Raw genomic sequence first — 26,718 nt, forward strand, 5'->3', positions numbered from 1 at the left:
AAAAGTGAGTACACCCCTCACATTTCTGCAGATATTTAAGTATATCTTTTCATGGGACAACACTGACAAAATGACACTTTGACACAATGAAAAGTAGTCTGTGTGCAGCTTATATAACAGTGTAAATTTATTCTTCCCTCAAAATAACTCAATATACAGCCATTAATGTCTAAACCACCGGCAACAAAAGTGAGTACACCCCTTAGTGAAAGTTCCTGAAGTGTCAATATTTTGTGTGGCCACCATTATTTCCCAGAACTGCCTTAACTCTCCTGGGCATGGAGTTTACCAGAGCTTCACAGGTTGCCACTGGAATGCTTTTCCACTCCTCCATGACGACATCACGGAGCTGGCGGATATTCGAGACTTTGCGCTCCTCCACCTTCCGCTTGAGGATGCCCCAAAGATGTTCTATTGGGTTTAGGTCTGGAGACATGCTTGGTCAGTCCATCACCTTTACCCTCAGCCTCTTCAATAAAGCAGTGGTCGTCTTAGAGGTGTGTTTGGGGTCATTATCATGCTGGAACACTGCCCTGCGACCCAGTTTCCGGAGGGAGGGGATCATGCTCTGCTTCAGTATTTCACAGTACATATTGGAGTTCATGTGTCCCTCAATGAAATGTAACTCCCCAACACCTGCTGCACTCATGCAGCCCCAGACCATGGCATTCCCACCACCATGCTTGACTGTAGGCATGACACACTTATCTTTGTACTCCTCACCTGATTGCTGCCACACATGCTTGAGACCATCTGAACCAAACAAATTAATCTTGGTCTCATCAGACCATAAGACATGGTTCCAGTAATCCATGTCCTTTGTTGACATGTCTTCAGCAAACTGTTTGCGGGCTTTCTTGTGTAGAGACTTCAGAAGAGGCTTCCTTCTGGGGTGACAGCCATGCAGACCAATTTGATGTAATGTGCGGCGTATGGTCTGAGCACTGACAGGCTGACCCCCCACCTTTTCAATCTCTGCAGCAATGCTGACAGCACTCCTGCGCCTATCTTTCAAAGACAGCAGTTGGATGTGACGCTGAGCACGTGCACTCAGCTTCTTTGGACGACCAACGCGAGGTCTGTTCTGAGTGGACCCTGCTCTTTTAAAACGCTGGATGATCTTGGCCACTGTGCTGCAGCTCAGTTTCAGGGTGTTGGCAATCTTCTTGTAGCCTTGGCCATCTTCATGTAGCGCAACAATTCGTCTTTTAAGATCCTCAGAGAGTTCTTTGCCATGAGGTGCCATGTTGGAACTTTCAGTGACCAGTAGGAGAGAGTGTGAGAGCTGTACTACTAAATTGAACACACCTGCTCCCTATGCACACCTGAGACCTAGTAACACTAACAAATCACATGACATTTTGGAGGGAAAATGACAAGCAGTGCTCAATTTGGACATTTAGGGGTGTAGTCTCTTAGGGGTGTACTCACTTTTGTTGCCGGTGGTTTAGACATTAATGGCTGTATATTGAGTTATTTTGAGGGAAGAATAAATTTACACTGTTATATAAGCTGCACACAGAGTACTTTTCATTGTGTCAAAGTGTCATTTTGTCAGTGTTGTCCCATGAAAAGATATACTTAAATATCTGCAGAAATGTGAGGGGTGTACTCACTTTTGTGATACACTGTACATACAACTATTTTAAATTATTATGCTTTTGACTCCTGTTCCAGCATAACAATGCTTAATAATGCATGCTTCATAAAAACATGGTTTGAGAACCAGCCATGTTTACCAGTCCAGTGACTAAACTGTATAGCTAACACAAAGCACCATTCATAACCAATTCAATGCTATGCTTCCTTAAAAAAAACAAAAATGTAATTAAATGCTCTTGCTCATACAGCTTCTCATACTCACATACCTAGAAGTGTTTTGCAGCAGCCAGTTCATAGATTGGCAAGTTGTTAAGAGGTTTAGGAGTACCAAAACAAATTTTACTTAGTGCCCAGAAACAAGGATAAAAACCCAGGACCCTGAAGCTGTACACTTACAGTAAAGCATGAATTACAACTATGCCAACTCTGGATACTTTTAGTGTAAAACAACACAGCATTTTTATCAGATCTGTTTAATTTCTGCATTCTGAACACTGGAAAAAATGCAGAAATGAAATCTGGACAGGACACCAGTTCAAACAGGGCATCACAAACTCACCCATTTTATGTCATGCAGTGGATTAGTGCTGTGTCCAGGGTGCATTCCTGTGTGTGAAGCAGTTACTAAAGATAAATAAATTGCCTCTCCTTTTGGGTGTGCTCCATTGTGTCACGTAGGTGTATTATTTCATTTTATAGCCAGCTTACACAAAACCTAATTGTAATTTAAAAAGAGCTGTTGTGGTTTACGTCAAATAGACTTTTCTTATAAATGTATAATAAAAGTTCACGGGCAGTTGTAGGGGTGTGTATGATAACACAAAGCAGTAAAGGTAAAACAAAGAGGAAAGTAAATGTACCAAATCAAGATTCTTCTTAATAGAATTAAAAAGGTGCACTCTATACAGTACATGTGTTGGCTGGAAATTCACACAGAGCTGACAATAAAAGTAGAAAACACTCTGGTAAGCTATAAATGAAAAAATGCAAATACTGTGAGTTGGTTAACAAAATAATCAATCAGACGAACAAAAATGTTCTTGTAAATGTGTTTGTGAGTATAAGTACCATGTTTGCATTAGAAAATGTAACCAGTTGTAATTTTTATTATCATTACAGACATTTTCCAAATAATCTCCATTAATCCCATTTGTAGCATATAATAAGAACAATGGGTTGAAATCTAATCATTCAACATAATTACGCATCAGCCAAGGAGATAAAAATGCCCTTATGTAGGTAAACTTTTCATCAGAACAGGAAATGCTGCCAAAATGTTTGTTGATCTTGATGTAAAAAGCAGGTACACAGAGTGTTAGTCATAATGCACCAAAAATACTACAATGCCAGTAGCGTCCCCAAGTCAATGAGTATTTAAGTGCACCTTAACCCACAAACACATCAGCAATTAGATGCTTTCCATAAAGATGATGTCACACAACAATGTACCCAGTGTCAGATCAGACCCGTGAGGAACAGTTTATTCAGTTGGATAGAATATGTAATGTCCTGTCATAATGTTATTAATTTAATGACCAGCATATAAATGAACACATTTTTAAACATTATGGACCTTAAATTCTTTTACAGATCTAAAAAGGACCTGAATGTTGAAAAACCTATCAAACAGCAGCACTGTTGGAGCCAGCCATCCAGCCACATCAGTGATTTTTACATGATCTGACATGATTGCTGCTTTACTCTTAATACATCTGATATTTTTGCTTCTTTTATTGGCTTGCCATCATTTTGTACAATACATCAGAATCAGTGTCAAATCTGGCAGAGCTTGATTGTTACCCTTCCAGCTCACATAATAAACTAAAACTTTAACAGAGATCACAGTGTGTTTGGTCAGAAGTTGTGAAACCTGAACTAAAAGCGCGTCTTCAAGCAAACAGAGTGTTTGTACAGTAACAATAAAAAACCTGGATGATGTCACTTACAATACATCACATCACATAAATAGTAGCATTTAAAACAAAAAGAAATGTAAACAACATACAACAAAGAAACAACAGTTCTTTTAAGAAAGTTTGCAGCTAAGTTTCCTGTCCACCAGTTCAAGAGACGTTGGTAAAGAAGAAATAAAGGAACATGTTGAACTCTCAGCTGGTTTGTTCCTTTCTTGTTGAGAAAACATCCATTATTCCTAGTATTCGAGGAATTGTCTCACTCCTTATGTCTCTGTCTGTGCTTACTGAGGGACCAATTATCACCAACTCTGCAGCCAACAGTCTACAGGGAATGTGCCTGTGGGCTGAGGAAGCTTTCATCTAAAACACACAGGTCCTACAGTAAATCCAAAGTCCTCTGAGAGGTCACTATGGCCAAACAGGGCCAAGTCTCTGATTGGTAAAAGATCCAGATCTTCAGTCTCAAACTGGAACACAGACTGCTGAGGTCCTGTATCCAGCTCTTCAGTTGGCTGCAACATTAGTGACAATGATTAAGAAATATAGAGTCAGACAAGCAGCAATGAACAGACTGTAATCAAGGCTGGAAATGAACTTTCTGTTTCTTTCTAAACATAACTGTGTACTGTTGACTAGGCGTATTATGGTTTTATAAAAAAACAAAAAAACACTTGTAAAATTATAAACATGCCCAGTATTTTCCTTTAACACTGCAAGTAATCTTCAGTAATACAGACATGTTTTCATTCTTTCTTTTTATGCATTCAAATATCAGTTAGCCTGTAGGTTTTTAGTCACGGACTTATTTTCATTTAATTTCAGTTTAATCATCTGCATTATTTACACATATATGATGGACTATGTCTGAGATTGGGGGTGGCTGCTGAAGTCCTGCAATGGATTGACTTTCCAGGGATTTTTCTGGGTAAATCTGACCTACTTCAATCCTGACCAAAATAATGTGGTTCATGAAAATGAAATAAAATATTGTAAACATTTTTTAGTTAACACAGTCACCCAAACTCAAATCTTTTTAGTTTTAGTTCCATACACATCATAGAGGATTAGTAGGTAGCACACCCTGGTCACTATGCCAATGTGATATTGGGTAGTAAAACGATTATAATCCCTAACCAATGATAACTAGACTAAGCCAACTAATTCACTGTGTATGCTCACTGCCTAGAGTATAATGGTGTTGTACAACCTATGTGCTGCACTATATACACAATAGAATGTGTTTCAGAAATCAGCCACATGAAAATTTGACTCCAGCTTGGGCTGGCCAATTGAAGTATTATTTTGAAAAAATACAGATACACTTTTGGAATTTACAGTAATACTAAAGTTGTAAGGTTTTCCACCCAAATGGCTGGTAAATGAATGTAGTAATGTAATGCACCAGTTAAATTTTTGACTCAAATTTAGCAGCTGAACAGAAGTTTATTTCAAGCCCTGACTGTAATAAATAATATAGCTCATCTGATAAAAGCATACCACACAATCATGTAACGTCCCCAGGAAGCTCTGTCTTCGTGAGTCGGCGAGGAATTTGATTTCTCTTTCAGCTGATGTCTGCCTGTTGCCGTGCTTGCAGGCAAATGTGATGTTCTGCATGACCTGCATGCTGCTCAGTCGCAGGAACCTCATTTGCACCACGCTGGTTTCTGTGTATTCAAACTTCACAGGACAACAGGGATTCAAAGAAGATAATGATACACAGTGATGAGGCCTGGTAAGACTGAGCCCTGTGTGTAGCGTACCTGAAAGCCGTTCTCTATTGTACTCAGCCAGGTGAAAGTCTCATCCTGTGAGTCTCTCAGCCAGGCTTTCATCGGGACCTGCAGCAAAGGGAGGCGTATTTATTTTCTTGATACAGCAGCAAAAAAAAAAAAAAAACATGGGTGTCTTTCAGGATCAGAAATACGACCCGAGAAGCCTTCTGTTACCTGTGGCTGAATTGGAGAAAGGCACGTTTGGCCACCTGAACTGAAACTGCAGTAGACTAGGAGAGAATCAGTGGGATTGCCTTGGTTTGGATCAATATAGTACATTCCTGAAACAGATCCATGGTGAATTACTTGTGTAATGAGATTTTATAAGGTTAATACATCTGAAAATGTATTTAAGGCAAAAAGAAATACTATAATGACCTGAGAACCTTTAGCTATGCTATTATCATGGATACATATACACCACTATTACAAAAAAACAAGAAAAGACCCTGGATGTATTTTTGTTTTACAAAAATTGGGAAGTTTGTTTTATATTCCAAAAGAAAGCAGTAAGGCACACCACTCCTTTGTAAATGAATTAAGCACAGAGCAATCTGGCTATTTAACTGTTAGTAAACTAGAACATATCTGACAAGGCTAAACACAAGTGGGATGTCTGCTTCCCTAGTCCTTAGTCCATTTATTTATCTTTAGTAATCACTATTCAGGATTGGGATGGGTTTGAAACCACTGGCAAACACTGGGTGCAAGACAGGAAACCACATGGGACAGGGCAACACACAATAAATCTTTTACTTTCTGTGTGTGTGTGTGTGTGTGTGTGTGTGTGTGTGTTTGCCCTGTGATGGACAGGCGACCTGTCTGGGGCGTTTCCTATTTTTCACCCAGTGAATTGGACCCACCACAACCCTGAATAGGATAAAGGGTGGTAAAACAGACAATGAATAAATGAATGAAACTGAACACCAATATACTAATTGTCTTACTCTTGTCTATGAATTTTACACTATGGAAACACATTTTACCAAATTACTTATTTATATAATCTGTCAAAATCATATTAAATCATACATTTTAAGTAGATGCTAGTTTAAAACCAGGAAACCATCTGCACCTGCAACCATGTAGGAAACCTTTAATTATTTAGGCTCATACCATCAGTATAGTTCGGATGGCACAACATCAGTTCTAAGCAAGTTGTTGCCGGATGTGCTTTAGTGCCATCGGGTGGATCAACGAAGAGTCGCAGGTCTCGTTGAAGAGAGTCCAGCAGGTTTCTGATGAGAGAGTAGTTGGGAGTGTCTGCTTGATACATAAGCTCCTGTTTTGGAAACAAATATTTCTAGTCATACACACTGCAGAGCTGCAATAACTGGCATAACAAAAACACCTACTGCAGTTCCTCTGGCACATGCACTATACTGGAGGTGAAAGACTGCATGCTAGTTATTACTAGTTTTAACGTCATGTTTTATTACTGGTTACACAAGATTAATCAGTTCAAGTTTAATGTCAAACACAGTCATGGACAATTTTGTATCTCCAATTCACCTCGCATGTTTTTGGACTGTGGGAGGAAACCCACGCAGACACGGGGAGAACATGCAAACTCCACACAAAAAGGACCCAGGCCGCTCCACCTGGGAATCACACCCAGGACATTTTTGCTGTGAGGTGACAGTGCCACCCACCGAGCCACCGTGCCGCCCTCTGATGCTGATTCAATAACCAGCAGAGGATTTTTATGAGTCACTGTTGCAGCGACAAGTAGGTGACTCCCATTCTGGCCTTCCCTCTCTCAGACACGTCTAACTGTGTCTGTAAAAAGCCTGTCTATGCTGGTGGAGACTTACATTTGGGTCTCTGCAGTGATGAACTAGCATTCTAGAGTTCTGCACCACCCAAGCACTTAATTTTGGATTCTAACTGGGCAGGAAGTATTGATTACTGTTTTGCATACAGATTAGATCAATAATCTAACAGCCGCAATATGATAGGTTTTAAACCGTTCAGCAAAAATCTGGATCTCTTTGATAATAACCTGCTAGACAGAATTAACTTGCCTTTAGTTGAGCCATTGTGAGGTTAAGAGATAATCCTGGGGGTCCAGGAGGACCTGGTAGACCCTGCAAAGTACATCAGAAAACACCGTATGTCAGTAACTACAACTAAGCTCAGTGTATAGTAATAATCTAAAACCTGAAGTGAAGGGAAAGGCACAAATCTATTGTAGGACCTTGCCCATCTTCCCACCCCCCCATCATCCTAAAATAAAAAAAAAATAAACATGCTCTCAGACCAGATTAATGATAAGACATACAAAAATATGCCATCATTTCTGCAAAAAAGTTGCAGGATGATCTGAAAACAGCAAAAACAATACTTGTTTAGATAAAAAAATTGCGTATGTTTTTACAAAAAATACATACAGTAAAGTATGTTTTATAAGGCTGTGTCTCTGAAAACAGTAAAAGGGCTTTATGCATAATCAAAGAAAACATTAAAGAACGATTTATTTTACTGGCCAGGAAGCTCAATTTGGAGAATTTAACAAAACAAGAAGCCCAAACATGTAGCTAAAATAACTCAAGAATTCTCAAAAGAGGGTGCAGGTAATTAACTGCATGACCGAGCCAAACTGACTTGAATCCTATTAAATATTCATAAAGGTTTTCTAAACTGCGGATTTTGTGAAAATGCTTAGATGCTCAGATATCTTAGTTCAAGTCAAAACACAGTGTGTGTGTGTGTGTGTGTGTAATAAAACTGGGTGTTTGCACTGGAAGTATAATGAATAACCAAAATTAATTATGAACACTTGACCACCACTTCCAAAAAAGAAATCTGGTCTGTTATACTCACACGTGGTCCTTTTGGTCCTTCAGGTCCAGGAATTCCTGGAAACCCTTTCAATCCCTGAAAATGCAGTGTTACAACAACACACATTAATTAATTTAACTAAACACATGCCTTAAAATAATGTGCTATTCTTAAAGGAAAAGGCAACCAAGAAACTAAGACACTGATGAACAAAGTTTGCATATGCAAAATTATTTCTCTTTTTACATATGCTTTTACATAATGGCACACAGTGCAATCTACAGTATGTGTGCAGTCACATCGCCAACAAAAGATCTCTGAAACTTCTGTTTCTTTACTTGGTGGACTTTTAAAGTGTGATTGGTCTATATTACATGTCTGTGTAGTTTCTGTGTTTTTCTGTCGCTCTTTGGAATTTAAATTTTTACCTAATAGTGCTAATTCTGTTGTTTTTGGAAGATCTCCTTAAGGTTCTGATTGATTGTTTACATTTTGTCATTTATCTTTTACACATAACATTCAGACAACAACTAAACTATATTTATTCTACAGACTAATAAAACTATTCATTTCTAATACATTTAAATGAATGTTTCCTACCTTTTCTCCAAACAGGCCCTGTTAAAAGCAGAATTGAACAGAATTAAGTGTTATTTTATGCTAAGTGCATGATCTACACTTCAAGAAGGTATTTTTTGTTCTTTGCATACTCCAAAGACTCCATTAGTACCACATTAGAGTCACATCAGAGCCCTGTGCTCTGATATAACCTAGACTAACAGACATTCATGCAACTTCTATGGAAATGCAGTTTTACATAAATATGTAATCAGACTGAATAAAATGGCTCTATCTTACAGGCATGCCTGGCAGACCTGGATTTCCTCTTCCTCCTGGGGGACCAATTTCACCCTAAAGAAAGAAACAGACACAAATCAATCAATTGATTGCACAGTGTCACCTTTAATCTTGACCTAAATGTATTTGAGGTATGTCTTTATTTATGTGTTTAGGTCATCATTAAGCATGATTAAGCGTGATTGAGCAGTCACCTGTTCGCCTTTGGACCCATTGTTGCCCATCTCACCAGCAAGCCCCTGTTGCCCCTGAATTATAAAAAATATAATAGAGAGATGATGACAATGTATATGCAACTACTTAAACAGGCTGCTACACATAACTGTGTTTGAGCAGACATGCTCACACTTACCTTTGGTCCATCTTTCCCTGGTGGCCCAATAGACCCAATGTCCCCTTCCTCCCCCTGAAAACACAAAATAGGACAACTTTTAACATAACTGAGAACTGAATAAAACAGATTTGTAAAAACTGTAATCATAACAAATGCTTTGTAGGTTTAAGAAAAAGCAACCCAAAGAGTAGAGCATGGCAAAGTCTTGATAGATGCCACTTGACGTTGAATCTAGCTACTTGTCCTGTACACTGATGGCCCCATTATCATTGTTATATGCCTGTAGACTGTTTTTTTATTAATAATATAAGATGTTTTGCCTGGCAACATTTTGTATGTTTATAGCTACAATTTAAACTAAAATGTTTCACTTCAGTCTACCTAGTTTAAAGTATTTTCTGCCATCTTTCTGATTTTGACAGTTTTTTTTTAATACAAGGTCCTTCTTCAGACCCTTTCATGTAATACATTGGATATGGTTAACATCACAATCAGTCCCAGCCACTAACACAGTGGTTCTTTTCTTAGTTTAAAATTTTTTAAAAGTGCTTGTCAGTTTCCTTTGATTTAGCATAATGCTCACAGGTCCACTGAAAACTGGAAGAAACGTTTACCTGTGGTCCTGTTGCTCCCTGCTCTCCTTTCTCTCCTGGTATGCCAGGTAATCCCTGCATGGAAGTAAAGAGCTTTTGTGAATGAAAGACTGGGTTTTCCACAGTGTGTCCAAATCAATAGATATGAATAATGTCCTTACACTTAAGTTGCAGATTTTATAATATAAGAAATAGTTCAGTTTATTTTAACCTAATCTTTAACTACTACAAAAAGTGAGTAATGAGAATAAGAATAGGAAACCAGCTTACTTGGGACTTATGTATACATCTATTGTCGGGCAGTTATGGTACAGATGCAGTAAATAAAGATTAAGCAACAAAAAATCCCCACAGTATTATTCTGATTATTAGATGAACTGAGGTTGGGCCTGTTACTTACGTATGGGCCTGACCTTCCTGGAGGTCCATTCCACCCCACAGGGCCTGGCTTTCCCTGAGAAACATTCAAATCAATGCAAAGATTTAACAAGGCTGTGTGTCAGCATTAGTACAGTAAAGCAAGTCTTCAAACATCTAAATTAATGCATTCCTTATATTAAGGGACCTGAAACATTTTCTGATCAAATAAAATATGAAACAAAAATTGCTTGATGTGCTGAGTGCACAGAAAAAGCATAAAAGCATCCACACTTCAGCTTAAGTCAAAATGTTAAAAAACATAGACATGCCCCTTTTGTAGTGTAATTTTACACACGTCTGTAAATTGCAGAGCATGCATGTGCACATTTCAACATAATATTTTCCATTTTTAAAGCCATAGCACATTACACTATGTTAAACTATAACTACAGCAAAACCTCTGCAGCAAAAATGTATTCACAATTTCAGTCTACAGAGTCTAACCATATACATATTTAAACTAGTTATCCATCAGAGGTAAATGTGTTTACCTTCTCTCCTCTGATTCCTCTTGGTCCCCTTGGTCCAGCTTTCCCTCTTTTACCCTGAAAATAAACCAGTATCATTGACTGAATGTATAACTTAAACTCTGTTTAAGTGTTTTAGAACTGTTCTGAAGTTTTTACCGTCCTCCCAGCATTCCCTGTATATCCGGGTTGCCCATCTCGACCATCCTTGCCCTAAAAAAAAAAAATAATAATAATATTAAATATATATATATGATGCTGTGAATGCACATCACTGGTCCTGCTCCTGTGTTTGAATTATTTACTTCGTTATAGATAAACTAAATGCAAGTAATAGCACCCTAATAAAGAACAAAATGAATGATTAAATTCACCTGACCTTCTGACCTTTCAGTCCATCATCTCCAGCTAGACCAGGCCTGCCCTTTGGACCCTAAGATGTATACAGAAATAAGAATCATAACACATTGACCCTCAATGAAACACAGTACAGTGTAGTCTGCAGTCTGGATTAAAACACTGGGATTAAATCTCATTCTTTAAAAGATTAGTGTATAGGATTGCCAAATAGTTAAATTCTATATTTATCCCATATACTGAAGCAAACTTGTCCCCTTTTCCCACTGCTTGGGTATCCTACGGGATGGTATATATACAAAACATAAACCATGTGTTCCTTCTAGTGTGAACATAGTAAGCAGACTAAGATATTTGCATAATGGTAATTAGAAAATATACTAAAAAATACTAAAAAAAAACTAACCAGTGGACCTGGAGGGCCAACAGGCCCCTGAGCTCCCATCTCTCCTTGAAGCCCCTACACATGGGATCAAATCTATTATTACAGTGTTTGGTACAAAGCTTAGTAAGAAGAGTACATTTCCCACAAATTCATATCAGCAACAAAAGTGCTACCTCTAATCCTGGAAGTCCTGTTGGTCCTTTAATTCCAGGAAATCCCTCTGGCCCCTTGACACACAGAAAAACAACATCACTGGGTGAAAATCAGAGAAATGTTAACAGATAAAGTGCATTTATTTGAGCCTCACCATCTGTCCTGGAGGTCCTGGTGTACCTGAGTCACCGTTTGTACCTGCTATCCCAGGTAAACCTTTAGGACCTAACAGGCCTTCAGGACCTCTGGGACCTGAATCCCCCTAAAACATATAGGTAATCAGGTTAAACAGTTCCAGTACACGTAAGTAGGATTATTAATAGAGAGGTTGAGTGTATTTACTTGGGGTCCAGGTTTCCCAATATCCCCCTTCAGTCCGTTCTGTCCTGCTACACCCTTTAGGTCAACAAGAAAGAACAGATTTTAAATTCATCAACATGTTTAACTTCATGCATGTACATAGTGGTGACTCGATATTTACCTGTGCACCTGGTTCTCCAGGAAGACCCATTACCCCACTAATGCCAGAATCACCCTATAAAATAAAACCCAATCTATTAATATTAATAATTACAATAATAATAACAATTCTATATTTAATATGCTGTCTATATTTTCAGTGGTTTAATATACCCCCCCCCCGTAATAAACGTAATCAATTAATGAGGTAATAATAATAATAATAGTTCTATATTTAATATGCTGTTTACATTTTAAGTGGTGTAATACAGTATATATTCTCCCCACCAAAGGTGTCGCACATATTACATATCACAGTAAATAAGTTTAATTATATTAAAAAAATAAATAAATAAAGGCAACAAAGGCAATAACAGTGATAGTACACACTACAAAGATTCAATAGTACATTAGCAATTAGAGTTTAAGAAATGACCAAGTAACATTTTTTCCAATTGATTTTATGAAAAGAGTCCAGGGATTGTGTCAGATTGTGAAACTCTGTGATGAGGACTTAACTGACTGAAATCAGTCATAGCTGTAGTTACTTAACTGAATTGGTTTACCAAATAAACATAAACGTGGTTAACGAATAAACCAATGTTGCAATGACTTTTTTACAAGGTTGCTACTGATTAATTTAAAGTTCATTAGTATAATTTGTATAATATGTTTTGTTTAATTGTCTTTAATAATTTGAAGTGAAAAGGTGCAGCATCAACATCAGGTGTTTAAAACTGGTTTAAGTGTAAAATACCTTTGGTCCTGGTGGTCCGTCAGGCCCAGGTGGTCCTCGCAGTCCTATTAAACCCTGTAATGAAAGTGCATGCCTAAACTGCATCATAGTTATCATCACATATATTAAATGCACATGTTTCATATCAAATGTTCTAGATTTCCATTAGAGGCTACTTTACTGAGAAGCGACAGTGATGTTCTCTATAGCTCCACCCCACATACAATTTTGGCATCGACAGGTCTTACAGCTGCTGTCTGTCAGAGACAGAACAAATACGGTTGTACCAATTTCCTGTGTAAAGTGTTTATTTTGCAGTAGTAAAATATGCTAGCCCACTACCAGGGTTCGAATCTCAGTGGTGCTATTGGCCGGTCGAGTGTCTACACAGGCATGATAGGCTATGTCTGATGAGGTGGCTAAATATGCAAGCCATTGGAGTTCTGGTCCCAGCCTGGATAAAAATAATGAGGGTTTCGTCAGGTAGGGCTAAATACAGGTGCAGCCAATAAAACCATTAAATTCTCCATTTGGGACAATTGGCAACAATTATTTTTGTTTCTAGAGCTTATAATAAATTATAGTTTAAAAGAAAACAACTGGTTAGAAAAAAAGTAGTCCTAAAGCTGTTGTGTTGTTGTATTCTGATGGGTGAAAGTAAAGGTGGACTGTAGACGATGCTGGGTAAGAATTTGCTTAGATTTCACTATGTACATATTCAAAACACAACAGGTGGACGTGTGTCAATGACAAGGGTTATTTAACACTTATTGTACCTCCAGTCCCATGAGTCCTGCTGGACCAGTCTTCCCCATCAGTCCAGTCTGGCCCTGAGAATCATATAATGATTGTGAAGGACACAATGTTTTAACTACACAAGCACACAATACCACAAAGAGTGAAGCACTCACAAAGAATCCATCATAGCCTTTATCACCCTTCAAACCCCTCAGTCCTTGTGCACCAAAGAATCCAGGAGGTCCAGCATCTCCAGGGAACCCCTGCAGCCCAGGGTCACCCTGCAAAGCAAGAAAAAACACTGTGTCTGGACTGTTTTTAACACAAGTAATAACAATAATATAACACTATTTTTAAAAATAAAAACACTTTACCTTCTGTCCTGTGGGACCTGGATCTCCCATAATGCCTGTAAGTCCTATGGCTCCCTAAAAAACACCCAATGTCAAAAAGGATACCTTCTATAAAAGTGACCTTGATATAGTACATCACTTCTGCAGTTTACTAATGAACTGACCTCTTTGCCTTCAGGTCCTGGCTCTCCTTGCATCCCCTGGGAGCCTTGTGGTCCTGGTTCTCCTGGAGCTCCAACTGGTCCAGGATTCCCAACAGGTCCCACTGATCCCTGCAAACAAACAGATCCACATGACACGTAGTACAGTTGTCTCAGTGCACTAGAGATGTTTAAGGACTCGGTGGTCTAGATTAGAAAGCACATTTCTGGGGAACAGTATTGCATAATGAGAGTTTAATTCCAGTTAGTCATTGCCAATTCCCATCCATTAAAATGCTCCCAAATCAAACAACAGGTTCCAATCTACAAGGGTTACGTCTAACAAAAGACATGGTTCTAGCAATCACCCTTTCTGAATGGTACATACAACATAGCATTCAGTGATTATGGGAGAATTGGGCCCACTGTCACCCTGACCAGGATCCTGACAGTTTATTAGACTTCTATAAGCATTTATAATGATCTAACTTTGAGACTGGAAGCTGTTCATTCATATTAAATTATGAATAATGCAGTGCTGTTGACCTTAATGAACAGTTCATTATTAAATTGCATCCTCTGCTGTACTGTTCTGTGCTTTTTAATGAAGCAACACTGCAAAGAAAAAAATTGTGGTGTTATTTTCTCACATACATGTTTCCCCTTTCTCCCTGGTGGCCCCTCCGATCCACGTGTACCAGGAAAGCCCTGGAGAAAAGAGACAGATACTGTTAACTAGTGATTATCAAATATTAACATACATTCAGCACAATGTTTAGAAGAACATTGTAATCATGATGTAGTTCTGATAACAGCATGGTTTTATTACCATATTTGCATTATATTATGTCCTGGTTGCTAAGTAATTGTACAGTGCCATAGCAAACAGTTTCATCATGAACAGGAAACTAAAACTTGTTTGGCATTCTGTATACAAACACCATTTCCAGAAAAGTTGGGACACCATCTAAAAATGTAAGAAAAACTGAAATCTGTAATTTGTTAATTCCCTTAAACCTTTTAACAGATGAAATTTAACAGATGGAAGGACATAGAAAAAAAATCATTGTTTTCAATAAAAAAATTTAATCTGTATGTCAAATATATACAGATTTAGAAATTAAATTGCAACACACTCAAAGAAAAAGCTGGAACAGAGGCATGTTTACCACTCGATCACATCCCATTTTCTTTTAATTATACTTTTTAATTAATAAAAATTAATTTTATAAACATAAAATGAATATCTGATTTTCTTTTTGCTTAATACACTTTCAGGTTAAATTTATTGATGCAGAGACGGACTGTGGTAGGTGACAGAAATTTTCCAAAGTACTCCAAAGCCCAAAAATACAGCTTGAGGGCTCAGTGGTCACACACATACAGCGATTTCTGCCCTTGGCCCTTATGCACCAGGATGTCCCCTGACTCCCTGAATCTTTTTATGATATCATGAACTGTAGATGGTGAAAGACCTTAATTCTTCAATCTTGGTCTGAAAAACATTGTCTTTGAACTGGCTGATAATTCTCCTTTGGCACAAAGTGGTGAAGTACCACCCATCCTTGCTTACAAAGACGTAAGTTTTTGGTGGACGCTCCTCTTATACTCAGTCCTGATGACCTCTCACGTGTTAGGAGTTAAACTGCTAATTGTGGAACCTTCTAGAACAGTGTCACTTATATAACATTGGTCTTATTTTGCCTCTGTCCCAACTTTAAGGTGTAGCAGGCGTCACATTTTAATGTTATTGTTGTATTTACAAAATACAAAGACTGATCCATGTGGTGGATCCTCCTTTTATACCCAATCATACAATCATAATACCCCCTGTTACCAATTCACCTGCATGTTGTGGAATGTTTAAAAATGGTGTTAATTAAATATTCTACATACTTTTCTTCCTAACTTTCATTAAGTGTGTTACAGGCATCAAATTCAACATTTGTTTATCTTTCCAAAATATAACCAAGCTGGCCAGTCACAACATAAAAACCATTTGTTTGCTCTTTTCTGTGAAATAAAGATTCAAGAGAATTAACAAGCTATCAAAGCCATTTGTTTTTTAACTGCATTTTTGTTCCTGCTATTTAAGAAAAATTTATCTAACCTGTTGTCCATCCAACCCAACAAATCCAGCGTCACCAGGCGGTCCTGGAACTCCCTGTAAAAAATTAACATACATTCATGTTTACAATTAATATCACATATCACATTACAGACAGAAACACATTTAACTCTAAGAAACTTTTACCGGCTCTCCAATCTCTCCTGGTGGCCCAATTTTCCCAGCAGCACCTGGTAATCCCTGACAGAAAAAAAAGAATATATATGAAGTCAGTTCACAATGATTTTAATAAGGATCGTAAGAGGATCATTTAACTACAGCAGTTTCTGAATTTTAAAAATTGATAAAAAAAAAACCCTGTAGGTAAATATTAAGTTAGATATTCTGTGGGAATTTGTGCCCATTCTGTCAAAAGAGCATTTGTGTGGCTGGGGACTGATGTTGGTCAAGAAAGCCTCAGTCAATGTTCTACCTTACATGTCATGTATGAGAAGAAATGTATTATGCAATGGAAAAAAAAATAAAAAATAAAGTGAGTGAGCAATGTTAACTAAGTCAAAATTTCCAATTACAAACAGTTAACAGTTTAAGAGAAAAGGAAAGATGATGGTGCAGTGATTTTATTACACTGATGGAGTCATTAATAACAAACCAGTTTGCAAACATCCTGTGCAAAACTACAGAATAACTGCAGCTAGACAATGGTTTAATAATGACCTACATTTCATAGTATAATGAGTAAAACCAGAGTACCCACTCACTGGTAATCCAATTGGCCCATCTTTGCCACTTGGCCCTGCAGGTCCCATACTGCCCAGAGGACCTGGCATTCCTGGAATTCCCACAACACCGGGCAGGCCTGGTAAACCCTAAAAAAGTGCATGTCTGATAAGCATCTCGTGATTCCTGTACTAAATATTGCCATCACATGAAGAAACCCCCTCTAGTGGACAAACAGTAAAGTTCTTTAGAATGCTTGTAAATTTAAGTACATTCTAATAAATCACAGGGCAAAATAAACAGAACAAAAATACTCACAGGTGGTCCTTCTATACCAGTTGGTCCAATCTCACCTAGACGGCCCTGATAGATTTAAGGACAAATACTTTGGTATTGAATATATTTTTGGTTAAATAGCTGTTTTTAATAGTAAAGTCTGATCCATACCTGTGGTCCAGGTAAACCTCTCTCACCAGGCGGCCCAGGCAAGCCCTGAAAAACAGCACAATGTAGAAAGTAATAGAGATCTTACATTACAGATACTATATGACTGAAATTGCAGCTTCATCTTACAGTTGGCCCCCTCTCTCCAGGCTTGCCGACGGGTCCTCTCACACCAGGTTCACCCTAAAAGCATTGATCATATTTACTCCATCAGCATATTCAGCAATTCTGAGCCATCAGTTAATTAACTACGGCAAGCAAAGTGGATTTGACATTTGATAAACACTAAAATTGCTGTACACTACATCAGAACTGTAATTCTAATGTTTTGATGGCAGGTTTTAATGAAAGGTTTTATATATGTTTTTTATCCCCCCACAAAAAGAATAATAGAAGAGACACGTGCAACAAAAATGTTTTAAAAAGACCAGTCTTGACCCAGTAATGCACATAGTGATGATCATGACAGTTTTGGGTAATTCACTTACCCTCTCACCAATGTAACCAGGCCTTCCCTGTAGCCCTGGAGCCCCTGGATAACCCTGCATAAAGATCAGAACTGACATATAATTATACACACACACTTACACACACATGCTATGCCAGTGAGTAGCCAGCATTTACCTCACTGCAGATTAACTATTCAGGATACTATTTTACTTACATATATTCCCACCGGCCCTTGAGGGCCCTCGGCTCCTGGTATTCCAGCAAAACCCTGATAAACAGAGGAAACCAATTAAACATGTTCATACTGAAATCATTGCCATTTCTATACATACAGGGTTACAGACTGACTTGTGCTCATTAGTGTTTTTTTCATTTATCATTAATAAATACAGATCGTTAATAAATACAGATGTGGTATAAGTGTCTCACCTTTCCTCCGGGGGGTCCTGGGCTGCCATCTTGACCAGGACGACCAAAGAGACCCTTAATTTAAAACATTAAGGGAAGGCCAAATGTTTCAAAAAAACCTTTAACACTAAGTTGCCATATACATTTTAGAACCATGTAAAATTATCCTAGCAGAATGTTTTAAACATTTCCTTGAAACAGTTTGTTAAAAAGGTTTTGTTTGTTTTGTTTTGATTTCATTTCTTACCGTTGAACCAGGCGGTCCATTCAGTCCCGTCTCTCCTGGTAATCCCCGCAAACCCTGAATTAAATATTGCCCTTATCACTGAGTATCACTGTGGATATATCAGCATTCTACGGATCTCACAAACTAATAACACACTCACGTTTGGTCCTTTATCTCCTGGACTTCCAACTGAGCCAGTGACCCCCTGTAAGTCACATCCAGACAATACATTAACCAACAAATATTCAAAACTACAAACCAAAACTCAGTTGTAAGCTCTTATTGCAATATAAGATAAAAACAAAGATAAATAAGGGCTGTAATTTAATGCAGGTACTGGTGCACTTAAGTAAAATTACACAGAAATTCATACTGCTCATTTGGTTGAGACGATTGTTTTCTCAATTTCATTTACAGTCTTTTTGTGGCCTGAAATGAACTCACCTGCACTGATGTGAATGAATTAGTACAACTACTGCATTCAAAAATGATATATGACACCACTCTGGCACAAACTTACATTTACTGTACTTAATCACAAATACAATGTTGAAATATTATTTCCTTCATTAAAGCTGAACCTTAAAAGCTATTAAACTGATTTTAAATACTATTTAAAATTTACATTTTTAATTTCTAAATTACTGCCACATTCACTATGTTATGCTGTTTTTTAATCAATAAGGCATAAAAATGTGTTGATATGAAACACTGCCATGTGTTTTTGTATTTTTTCCCCACATCTAGGGCCAGTGATAGCTCAGTGGTTAAGGTACTGGACTAGTAAACAGAAGGTTGCCGGTTCAAGCCCCGCCACCACCAAGTTGCCACTGTTGGGTCCCTGAGCAAGGCCCTTAACCCTCAATTGCTCATTGTGTTCAGCTCATTGTGTAAGTCGCTTTGGATAAAAGCGTCTGCTAAATGCTGAAAATGTAAATGTAAATCTTTCTCCCAATCTGGTCGTATCCAATCACTCAATGCATATTTGGCTTCTACTGCTGCAATCCTCCACTCCCAACCTTAAAAGAGCCACAACCATCACTTGTCCCCTCCCACACAGCGCCTTATTCATCTTAATAAAACACTTTCATTATGCAATCACTGATAATAAAACACTAAATCAAAAGGATCTTGACTGTATTAAGGTGATAAGTTATAAAATGGGAACCTGTGTACCAGGCTTTCCGTCAGCTCCCTCACTTCCTGGTGGGCCCCTCAAACCCTGTCAACATAAATTCAAGACATATACCAACACACCATGTACAAATAAAAAGGCATAATGTGATCTACTGTAAACTCTACTTTTGGTCTTACCGGCAGTCCAGGTATACCAGGTGGCCCATGAAGGCCTGCTCTTCCCTGTAAAGAGAAAAGTATTATGGGATGAAATAAGCTGTTACTTGTAGTCAATACTTTTAAAAAGGTAACAAATTAACTATTAAATTGTGAAAGTCTGGATTGCAAATAAACACTTTACATTGCTTAAAGCAGGGTTTAACAGATTCATAAAATGGGTTGCATAGAAACATAATAAATAAATAAACTTGTACGCGCCCCCTTGTGGAGGCTTGTAGTGAGAGAAGGACACATTGTGTTGCCTGGGTCGTGTAAAAAAAATCAAGGACAAAATGTGGGTTGCTTAAAAAAGTTTAAAAAACCCTAACTTAAAGAATGTATACGATGCTTTAGTAAAAGAACACAGCACACTGACCCAACTGGAATGCAGATTTTGAGGTGGTGGCCAAAATCTGTGCCCAACCTTTTCAGAAATGGAGATAAATCCCCAAAGCCATGTTTTAAAAACTAGAAAAAAGCCTTCCAAAACAACACATTGTCAAATACAATGTCTCTGTTTTTGTGAATGTACACTATTTTACCTCGACCAACTCGGCTACCCCATGATTAGTGAGAGCTGAGTCCTTGATTACTGACATAGGAATAATTGTTCCATTAATGCTACATTTTAAAAAGTAATTTAAATTCGAGTGAGAGTTAAGACTGAAGATTTGAGACTCTCCCAGCCTCAGTGCTTATGAGTCAGCTGTTCACAAAATAAAAATAAAAAAAGCCTTACAAAACAGTAACGATCAACTTATTGTTTCTCTTAACCTACATAATAACAGCCATGGCTTTGTTCAAAGAGCATGTACTATGTCAAATTAATGTTTGGATGTCCACATACTTTTGGCATGCAGTGTACATTATTTACTTCTACATAGACATTGAAACAGTAATGCAGGTTTATCTTACTTGTTGTCCTCTGGGTCCTGTTCTCCCGATAATTCCAGTCATGCCCCTATCTCCCTTATGTTTAAAACCAACAGAAAAGGAAGTATTAATGGAAGAGATCTGGCAGCAATTTGCATGTAATGTATGGAACAGATGGATCAGAAACATTAAAGGACATTTTACAGAAACAGATCCTGTTACAGAACAGTTTTAAAAGAAACTCTCAGTGAGTAAATAAGGAAACGATATAAAGTGTTAAGCTCTTTTCCATATGAAAGTCACCTCACATTTGTACACCTGAAACTCATAAATGGCTCTAACCTTCTGCCCCTCCTTTCCAATCGTTCCCGCGAGACCCACTTCACCATCTTCACCCTGTCACATTAAGAGAAAGGGGCAACAAGAAAGGAAGAGAAAGAGAAAAGAAAAAAACACTTATAAAAAACTTATAAAAGCATTGCATGAAATCTACTCAGGAGGGAACAAGTCACTGACGCACTAACTACAGGTTGATTTAAACCATAGGAAACAAGCTTCAGTGAGGCATTTAACAGCACTAAAGAACTGAAGTCTTGTATTGCAGTTAACCACTTGAACTCCAGCATATTTTTAAGATTTGTGCCCCCCTCCCTTTTTTTTTACCTTGTAGTACATCTATAACACACATACAGTCAGAAACTTATATATACTTATTTGGATTACAGGTAAACTCTCCATTTAGTTTGTTCATGTCATTTCTAGCTAAAACATTGCATTTTATTGTATGCTTTTATATTGTGTTCATTTAACAAGAATTAATCAATGCAGGAAAATAAATGTATGGCCTTAGTCCTATTTTTTTTTAGAACAGCTCAGAATATATCATAGAGAAGGCATTACCAATGGGTATCTAGTGAGCAGTTTTTTGGGACTGTAAAGATCACATTGAGGTGTCATTTTAGCATGTGTTTAAGTGAAATGTGCATTGTATAAACACTAGTGGAAAATAAGTCTATGATTGATTTTTGGTCAACTTGGATGTCGGTTGTCAATTCAGTCCCTTTCAAAGCCACTGAACTGGCTGGCTAACTAGTACAATTACGAGTTGGCCATGCCTCTTAATCTAAAGAAAGTTCTGGTTCTCGTTTTTAGGAGCAAACAGCAAAACCTTACTATCGTTATTTAAGTTTGATATAGATGAAATATTTTTTTCTTTTAAACCCATGTAACAGCATTGAAAAGATCTGTGATCACAATAGCGCACAAACTTTCCAGCATAAATGAACACTGAAATCAAAGTACATCATTAATATTTTAATATTAAGCCAAATATGATTTATGGTGGATCATGTGAATATTTGAACAGTATGATGATTTAATGCCATCTATAAAAGACCAAAAGCATGACTAAGACATAAAACGTTTTCTCCAACAGGTCAAGTTTATTAAATCATACCTGTATACCTGGAGGACCTAGTTGACCTTTGACCCCAGGTAAACCAATAAGGCCAGGTTTACCCCTCTCTCCCTGAGGACCCATAACCCCTGTTGCTCCAGGTGGGCCCTAATCACAACAAAACAATCAGATTAAACGCTGTGACTAACATCAGTGCATAAGTCATGTCTGAGACCATCATAAAGTGGATCATTACTCTTTCTCCTTTAGCTCCGTGATTCCCTCTGTCTCCATCCGGCCCTCTGCTGCCCTACATGCATAACACCGATTAGAAAACCACAGCATGACATACAACAAAAAATGCAATTCAGACAGAGAGATTAAGCATAGATGTCTTACTCTGTCTCCTGGAAATCCTGTTATACCTGGATCTCCAGTTAAGCCCTGTTAAAGTAGAAAACGAGAATAAATGCATGCATGCTTATGTATTTACAGTATGTCTTTACCATTGGCTGCTAAAACTAGCAATGCTCAAAATCAGATCGATGCTGAAATTCTGTCCCGTAAAATACTATGATTTATATGCTTACGCTGGGAGGTCCGACTGAAATGCCATGACTTGGGTGCTTAAATTGTACTAAAAATACAACCACTCCAGAGAGTTCTGTTTATGAAAATTTTAAACCAGGGTGGTAATAAAAAACTATAGAGGGGACCAAAATAAGGTCAATATATGCTTACTAAAGGCAGAATGAACTATAAAGTATAAAGCACTGTTAATAATATCCAAGCCTGGATAAAGGGAGGGTTGCATCAGAAACACCTGCATCCATAAACCTTTTTTTGGCTTTCATCAGCTTCTCCTGCCTGGTGGTTCCATCCTCAGCACCCTTCTCCACATGTGCCCAAACCATCTCAACCTCACCTCGTTAACTTTTTCTCTACAAAATCCTACCTGCACTGTTGCGCTAACAAACTTGTTCCTGATCCTGTCCCTCCTCGTCACTCCCACAGCCAAAAGAAAAAAAACTCATTAAGAGAACGGTCCTCCTTATTGCTGGGAGCTTATTACACCAGCAACATAACCATTTTACTCTGTTCTACATCAGATTAATAAATGACATGCGATTTTAAGCCTGTAGCAGAAAGCAACAAACCATTGGTCCTTCAATCCCTTGTGGTCCTCTGTTACCCACTGGACCTTCCTGTCCCTAAACAAAAGTTAAGAGCATTTATAATGTGATATACATACACACACATACATACATATATTACATTGTGATATTCATACATATCTGTAGATATTGTGACACTTTGTCAACCTTGATGACTATTTCATTGTTTGATAGTTCAATTAAAATAGCAGATTTTTCAAAATCAGTACTTACTATGTCACCTTTAAGACCTCGCTGTCCCTCCTCTCCTGGCAGTCCCTGGTAAGAAACATAAAAAAACATTATTTAGTGAAAAAAAAAATTTCAATCTTGTGACACCTAAAATTATCCTACTATTTGGCAGTGAATTATACCACCCCCCTCTTTTTACAATCATTTATTTGTCTAAAACTGTACAAGAATCCGGTGAAAACAGCAATACAGGCGTCTCAAATCATAGACCAGTGCACTTGTTTGAGTTATTTAATCTTTACTGGTTTACCGGTGGACCTTGCACACCAGGAGGGCCTCTGATTCCTTCAACACCAGCAGGACCCTGGAGAAAACAGATAAATATTAAAACCATAAATAGCACTAATGGATTTACAATAGATAGATTGAAAATGCAACTTACCCGAGGCCCTTTTCGACCTGCTGGGCCAGCTGGGCCAACATCACCCTGTAAGAACCAACACGTCAACATGACCTAGAATCAGCCTGATATAGTAAATCCTTCTTTTTATTTTAGTTTCTCCTGGTACATCCTACTCACTTCTGATCCATTAACACCTTGTGCACCAACCATTCCTGTCGCACCTTGAGCTCCCTGAAAAAACACACACACACACAAGCGTTTGTATACTGTAAACCTGGTAAACTAATACAGTATAGTAAAGAGTAACTCACTGCTGCTCCAGCAGGACCACGTTTCCCATCGTATCCAGGTTCACCCTAAAACATATTCTTCCAATTATTACGATGACAAAGAATACTCAAGCATGAACCTTATCTCTAGCTTTACCATATTGTGATTAAAAGACAATAATTTTGAAGTTTAAACATTAAAAGTGTATACATTAAAAATATTCAAATTCAAAAGTGTAACATTTCCTTAACAATATTAAAAAGAACGTTGATTTTTCCCCCTAACTGCTCCAATTCTACTCATCTCCAATCCCCTTCTTTTGCAGTTAGGCCGCTGCTTCTTCCAATGCACAACTTTGTGGACCATATTCAATATCTTTAGTAAAAATAATGTGCATGTGTTCAGCTGCTATATCTGTTTTAAAACTTATAAATGGTTGTGTATTCACAACAGTCTGAGCAATTCATGAAAACAACACAAACATTCAGTGACTGCCCCAAAATGTGCCCTCATGCTTTCATTATAATGGAAATTTATATCATTTGGTAGAGACAGTATGTAGAGAACATATAGGCTCAAGACACACAGAATATTCCTTTGAAAGAGAGTTTCTTTGACAGCAGATTGGATTTATAACCCACCTTAGGCCCAGGAGTTCCTGGAAACCCCTCCTGTCCTCTAATACCCATCGGGCCCTCATGAGAAGAAAAAAGACAAACAGAACATAAAGAACGTTTAAAAAAAGGTAGAGCACATTTCATTTAGGTTAAGCATTAAGCATAACAATGTATTAATACCACATTTTGTTTCTCTTAGACACATTGTGTATCTATATAACTATCGCTACAAGCAATAATAATTTTAATTTTAATTATTTACTAAAATAAGATATGTTTGTTCTAATTAATAAAGTAGTAATGAAGAAATACAGTGCTGACTTTCTATAAGAGCTGAAACTAAAACAATTTATTCTACTAGACTTTAAATAATAGTAGAAATAGTAGTGGGTGGGCCTTGGTAACATAGTGGTTAAGGAACTGGACTAGTGATCAAAAGGTTGCTGGCCATTAAGTTGTCACTGTTGGGTCCTTGAGCAAGCCCCTTATCCCTCAATTGCAAGCATTTTATTTAATCATAACTGTAAGCTGCTTTGGATAGACATGTTTGATAAAGGCCGTAAATGTAAATGTAGTACTGTACTCACTGAAGGGCCGACAGAGCCGGTCATCCCAGGTTCTCCTTTATTTCCCTACAAGATTTACACATGATACAATTCATATAATATGCTGTATAAGACAGTACTTGAACAGAAACCTGTAGTCATAGAGAGTTTGAGGTGCTTTTATTTTTTGAATACTCAGTGAGGCTGTATTTGTCTGTAAGAATTGTATTCACTTAATGACTGAGCAACTGTGCCTTCAAAGTTCCCTCTTTAGGGGTAATCACTTCAGATTGGACCACAGCCAGACTGTCCTGACTCGACATACCCACATTGGTTGGTAGGTATGGGGGGGCACAGGTTGAAAGAGAGTGATAATGACTACAGAATAAACCGCAGTATTACTCTTTGTACAGTAGGTGGAGGTATACACCATAACATAAAATATCATCCGTCTACAAACTTATGATTTCCTAAAACTGACAGTATTTGGGAAAGAAAATTTCATTCTGTTGTAAAACTGGCTAGCAGATTTTTTGTAAAGTAAATTTGTTAAATATGAGTGGTAAAAATGCTCACTAGCCTGACATCCACAACAAGCTGCTGGGGAAACTCCAGCTAAATGAATACAAACGATACATTACTATGCTGACAAACAGCTACATTATTTTTGCTAATGATCAGCTCAGTGTGAGGATACAGGAGTTAAGTAATATGGTAGTACTCACAAACAAACACACAAAGATGCATTTAAATGAGACATGAACTTACCTTTTTCCCAAGCCCCCCTCTGTTTCCAGTGGAACCTGGGGCACCCGAGAAACCCTAAAGCTCACACAATGGAAGAAGACTCACATGAAAAATAAAAAACAACAGAAACATGCAAAAGAAATAGCATTTAAAATATCATTTAAAATGTGTACCAGCTCCCCTTTGTCTCCAGGGGGCGCTGATTCTCCCCTATAACCAGGAGGACCCTGTACAACAGAGAGAATACACAATAAATACTGTATTCTTATTCCAAGTGAAAAGTTACAAGGTTGGTCGAACATTTTGAATAAAATGATGGTGATGATGATGGTGGTGAACTACACACAATCCATTTCTCATCTCTACTTTATTGTAAGCACAGAAGGGTTAAGATACGACCGTGAATCCACTCACCTGCAGGCCAGGTGTTCCAGGAGGGCCGGGTTCCCCATCCAGCCCATTCTTTCCATCTCTTCCTGATGTTCCTACTCGGCCACACACTCCCTTCGGCCCCATGTCACCCTGTCAGAATAGGGGCTGATTACAACAAATGCCAGGACTCTACAGTATACACCATTGGCACAGATTGTCTGCCAGCGTAGTAACAAAACTCTCAGTTCCAGTGCACCAACATGACCTCATGGCATTAAAAAGCAGAATAAACATGTGCAGTTACAGAATGGGAATAATTACCATGTCACCTAGTCGGCCTGGTGGTCCTCTTTCTCCAGGGTCTCCTGGTATTCCCTTTAAAAACAGACAAATCAAATAAGATTTTCCAGACACCAACTAGCATTATTGTA

The 26,718-nt window shown here is 37.9% G+C and overlaps 1 protein-coding gene across 1 annotated transcript in view; it reads right to left on the reverse strand.

Moving 5' to 3' along the window:
* Positions 1 to 3,874: 3,874 nt before the first annotated feature.
* Positions 3,875 to 26,718, reverse strand: part of si:dkey-61l1.4 (collagen alpha-1(I) chain) — a 38,612-nt gene continuing 15,768 nt past the window's right edge. Inside the window, exons 12-68 of the mRNA XM_063018298.1 lie at positions 26,609 to 26,662; positions 26,330 to 26,437; positions 26,089 to 26,142; positions 25,937 to 25,990; positions 25,211 to 25,255; positions 24,648 to 24,701; positions 24,048 to 24,092; positions 23,914 to 23,967; positions 23,776 to 23,820; positions 23,644 to 23,697; positions 23,376 to 23,420; positions 23,145 to 23,198; positions 22,387 to 22,431; positions 22,244 to 22,297; positions 22,048 to 22,155; positions 20,934 to 20,987; positions 20,634 to 20,687; positions 19,698 to 19,742; positions 19,552 to 19,605; positions 18,544 to 18,588; positions 18,405 to 18,458; positions 18,179 to 18,232; positions 17,964 to 18,017; positions 17,788 to 17,841; positions 17,429 to 17,482; positions 17,303 to 17,347; positions 17,174 to 17,218; positions 16,897 to 17,004; positions 16,322 to 16,375; positions 16,178 to 16,231; positions 14,722 to 14,775; positions 14,092 to 14,199; positions 13,949 to 14,002; positions 13,748 to 13,855; positions 13,613 to 13,666; positions 12,858 to 12,911; positions 12,123 to 12,176; positions 11,984 to 12,037; positions 11,796 to 11,903; positions 11,662 to 11,715; positions 11,510 to 11,563; positions 11,126 to 11,179; positions 10,906 to 10,959; positions 10,771 to 10,824; positions 10,260 to 10,313; positions 9,881 to 9,934; positions 9,285 to 9,338; positions 9,127 to 9,180; positions 8,933 to 8,986; positions 8,675 to 8,692; positions 8,117 to 8,170; positions 7,318 to 7,380; positions 6,410 to 6,575; positions 5,468 to 5,574; positions 5,282 to 5,359; positions 5,016 to 5,198; positions 3,875 to 4,030 (exon numbers count right to left, since the gene is read on the reverse strand). Of these exons, the coding sequence (XP_062874368.1) occupies positions 3,875 to 4,030; positions 5,016 to 5,198; positions 5,282 to 5,359; positions 5,468 to 5,574; positions 6,410 to 6,575; positions 7,318 to 7,380; positions 8,117 to 8,170; positions 8,675 to 8,692; positions 8,933 to 8,986; positions 9,127 to 9,180; positions 9,285 to 9,338; positions 9,881 to 9,934; positions 10,260 to 10,313; positions 10,771 to 10,824; positions 10,906 to 10,959; positions 11,126 to 11,179; positions 11,510 to 11,563; positions 11,662 to 11,715; positions 11,796 to 11,903; positions 11,984 to 12,037; positions 12,123 to 12,176; positions 12,858 to 12,911; positions 13,613 to 13,666; positions 13,748 to 13,855; positions 13,949 to 14,002; positions 14,092 to 14,199; positions 14,722 to 14,775; positions 16,178 to 16,231; positions 16,322 to 16,375; positions 16,897 to 17,004; positions 17,174 to 17,218; positions 17,303 to 17,347; positions 17,429 to 17,482; positions 17,788 to 17,841; positions 17,964 to 18,017; positions 18,179 to 18,232; positions 18,405 to 18,458; positions 18,544 to 18,588; positions 19,552 to 19,605; positions 19,698 to 19,742; positions 20,634 to 20,687; positions 20,934 to 20,987; positions 22,048 to 22,155; positions 22,244 to 22,297; positions 22,387 to 22,431; positions 23,145 to 23,198; positions 23,376 to 23,420; positions 23,644 to 23,697; positions 23,776 to 23,820; positions 23,914 to 23,967; positions 24,048 to 24,092; positions 24,648 to 24,701; positions 25,211 to 25,255; positions 25,937 to 25,990; positions 26,089 to 26,142; positions 26,330 to 26,437; positions 26,609 to 26,662 (3,714 nt within the window). The remainder of the gene's footprint in view (positions 4,031 to 5,015; positions 5,199 to 5,281; positions 5,360 to 5,467; positions 5,575 to 6,409; positions 6,576 to 7,317; positions 7,381 to 8,116; positions 8,171 to 8,674; positions 8,693 to 8,932; positions 8,987 to 9,126; positions 9,181 to 9,284; positions 9,339 to 9,880; positions 9,935 to 10,259; positions 10,314 to 10,770; positions 10,825 to 10,905; positions 10,960 to 11,125; positions 11,180 to 11,509; positions 11,564 to 11,661; positions 11,716 to 11,795; positions 11,904 to 11,983; positions 12,038 to 12,122; positions 12,177 to 12,857; positions 12,912 to 13,612; positions 13,667 to 13,747; positions 13,856 to 13,948; positions 14,003 to 14,091; positions 14,200 to 14,721; positions 14,776 to 16,177; positions 16,232 to 16,321; positions 16,376 to 16,896; positions 17,005 to 17,173; positions 17,219 to 17,302; positions 17,348 to 17,428; positions 17,483 to 17,787; positions 17,842 to 17,963; positions 18,018 to 18,178; positions 18,233 to 18,404; positions 18,459 to 18,543; positions 18,589 to 19,551; positions 19,606 to 19,697; positions 19,743 to 20,633; positions 20,688 to 20,933; positions 20,988 to 22,047; positions 22,156 to 22,243; positions 22,298 to 22,386; positions 22,432 to 23,144; positions 23,199 to 23,375; positions 23,421 to 23,643; positions 23,698 to 23,775; positions 23,821 to 23,913; positions 23,968 to 24,047; positions 24,093 to 24,647; positions 24,702 to 25,210; positions 25,256 to 25,936; positions 25,991 to 26,088; positions 26,143 to 26,329; positions 26,438 to 26,608; positions 26,663 to 26,718) is intronic.

The sequence above is a fragment of the Trichomycterus rosablanca genome, chromosome 21 (genome assembly GCF_030014385.1).
Source record: "Trichomycterus rosablanca isolate fTriRos1 chromosome 21, fTriRos1.hap1, whole genome shotgun sequence".
NCBI classification, from domain to species: domain Eukaryota; kingdom Metazoa; phylum Chordata; class Actinopteri; order Siluriformes; family Trichomycteridae; genus Trichomycterus; species Trichomycterus rosablanca.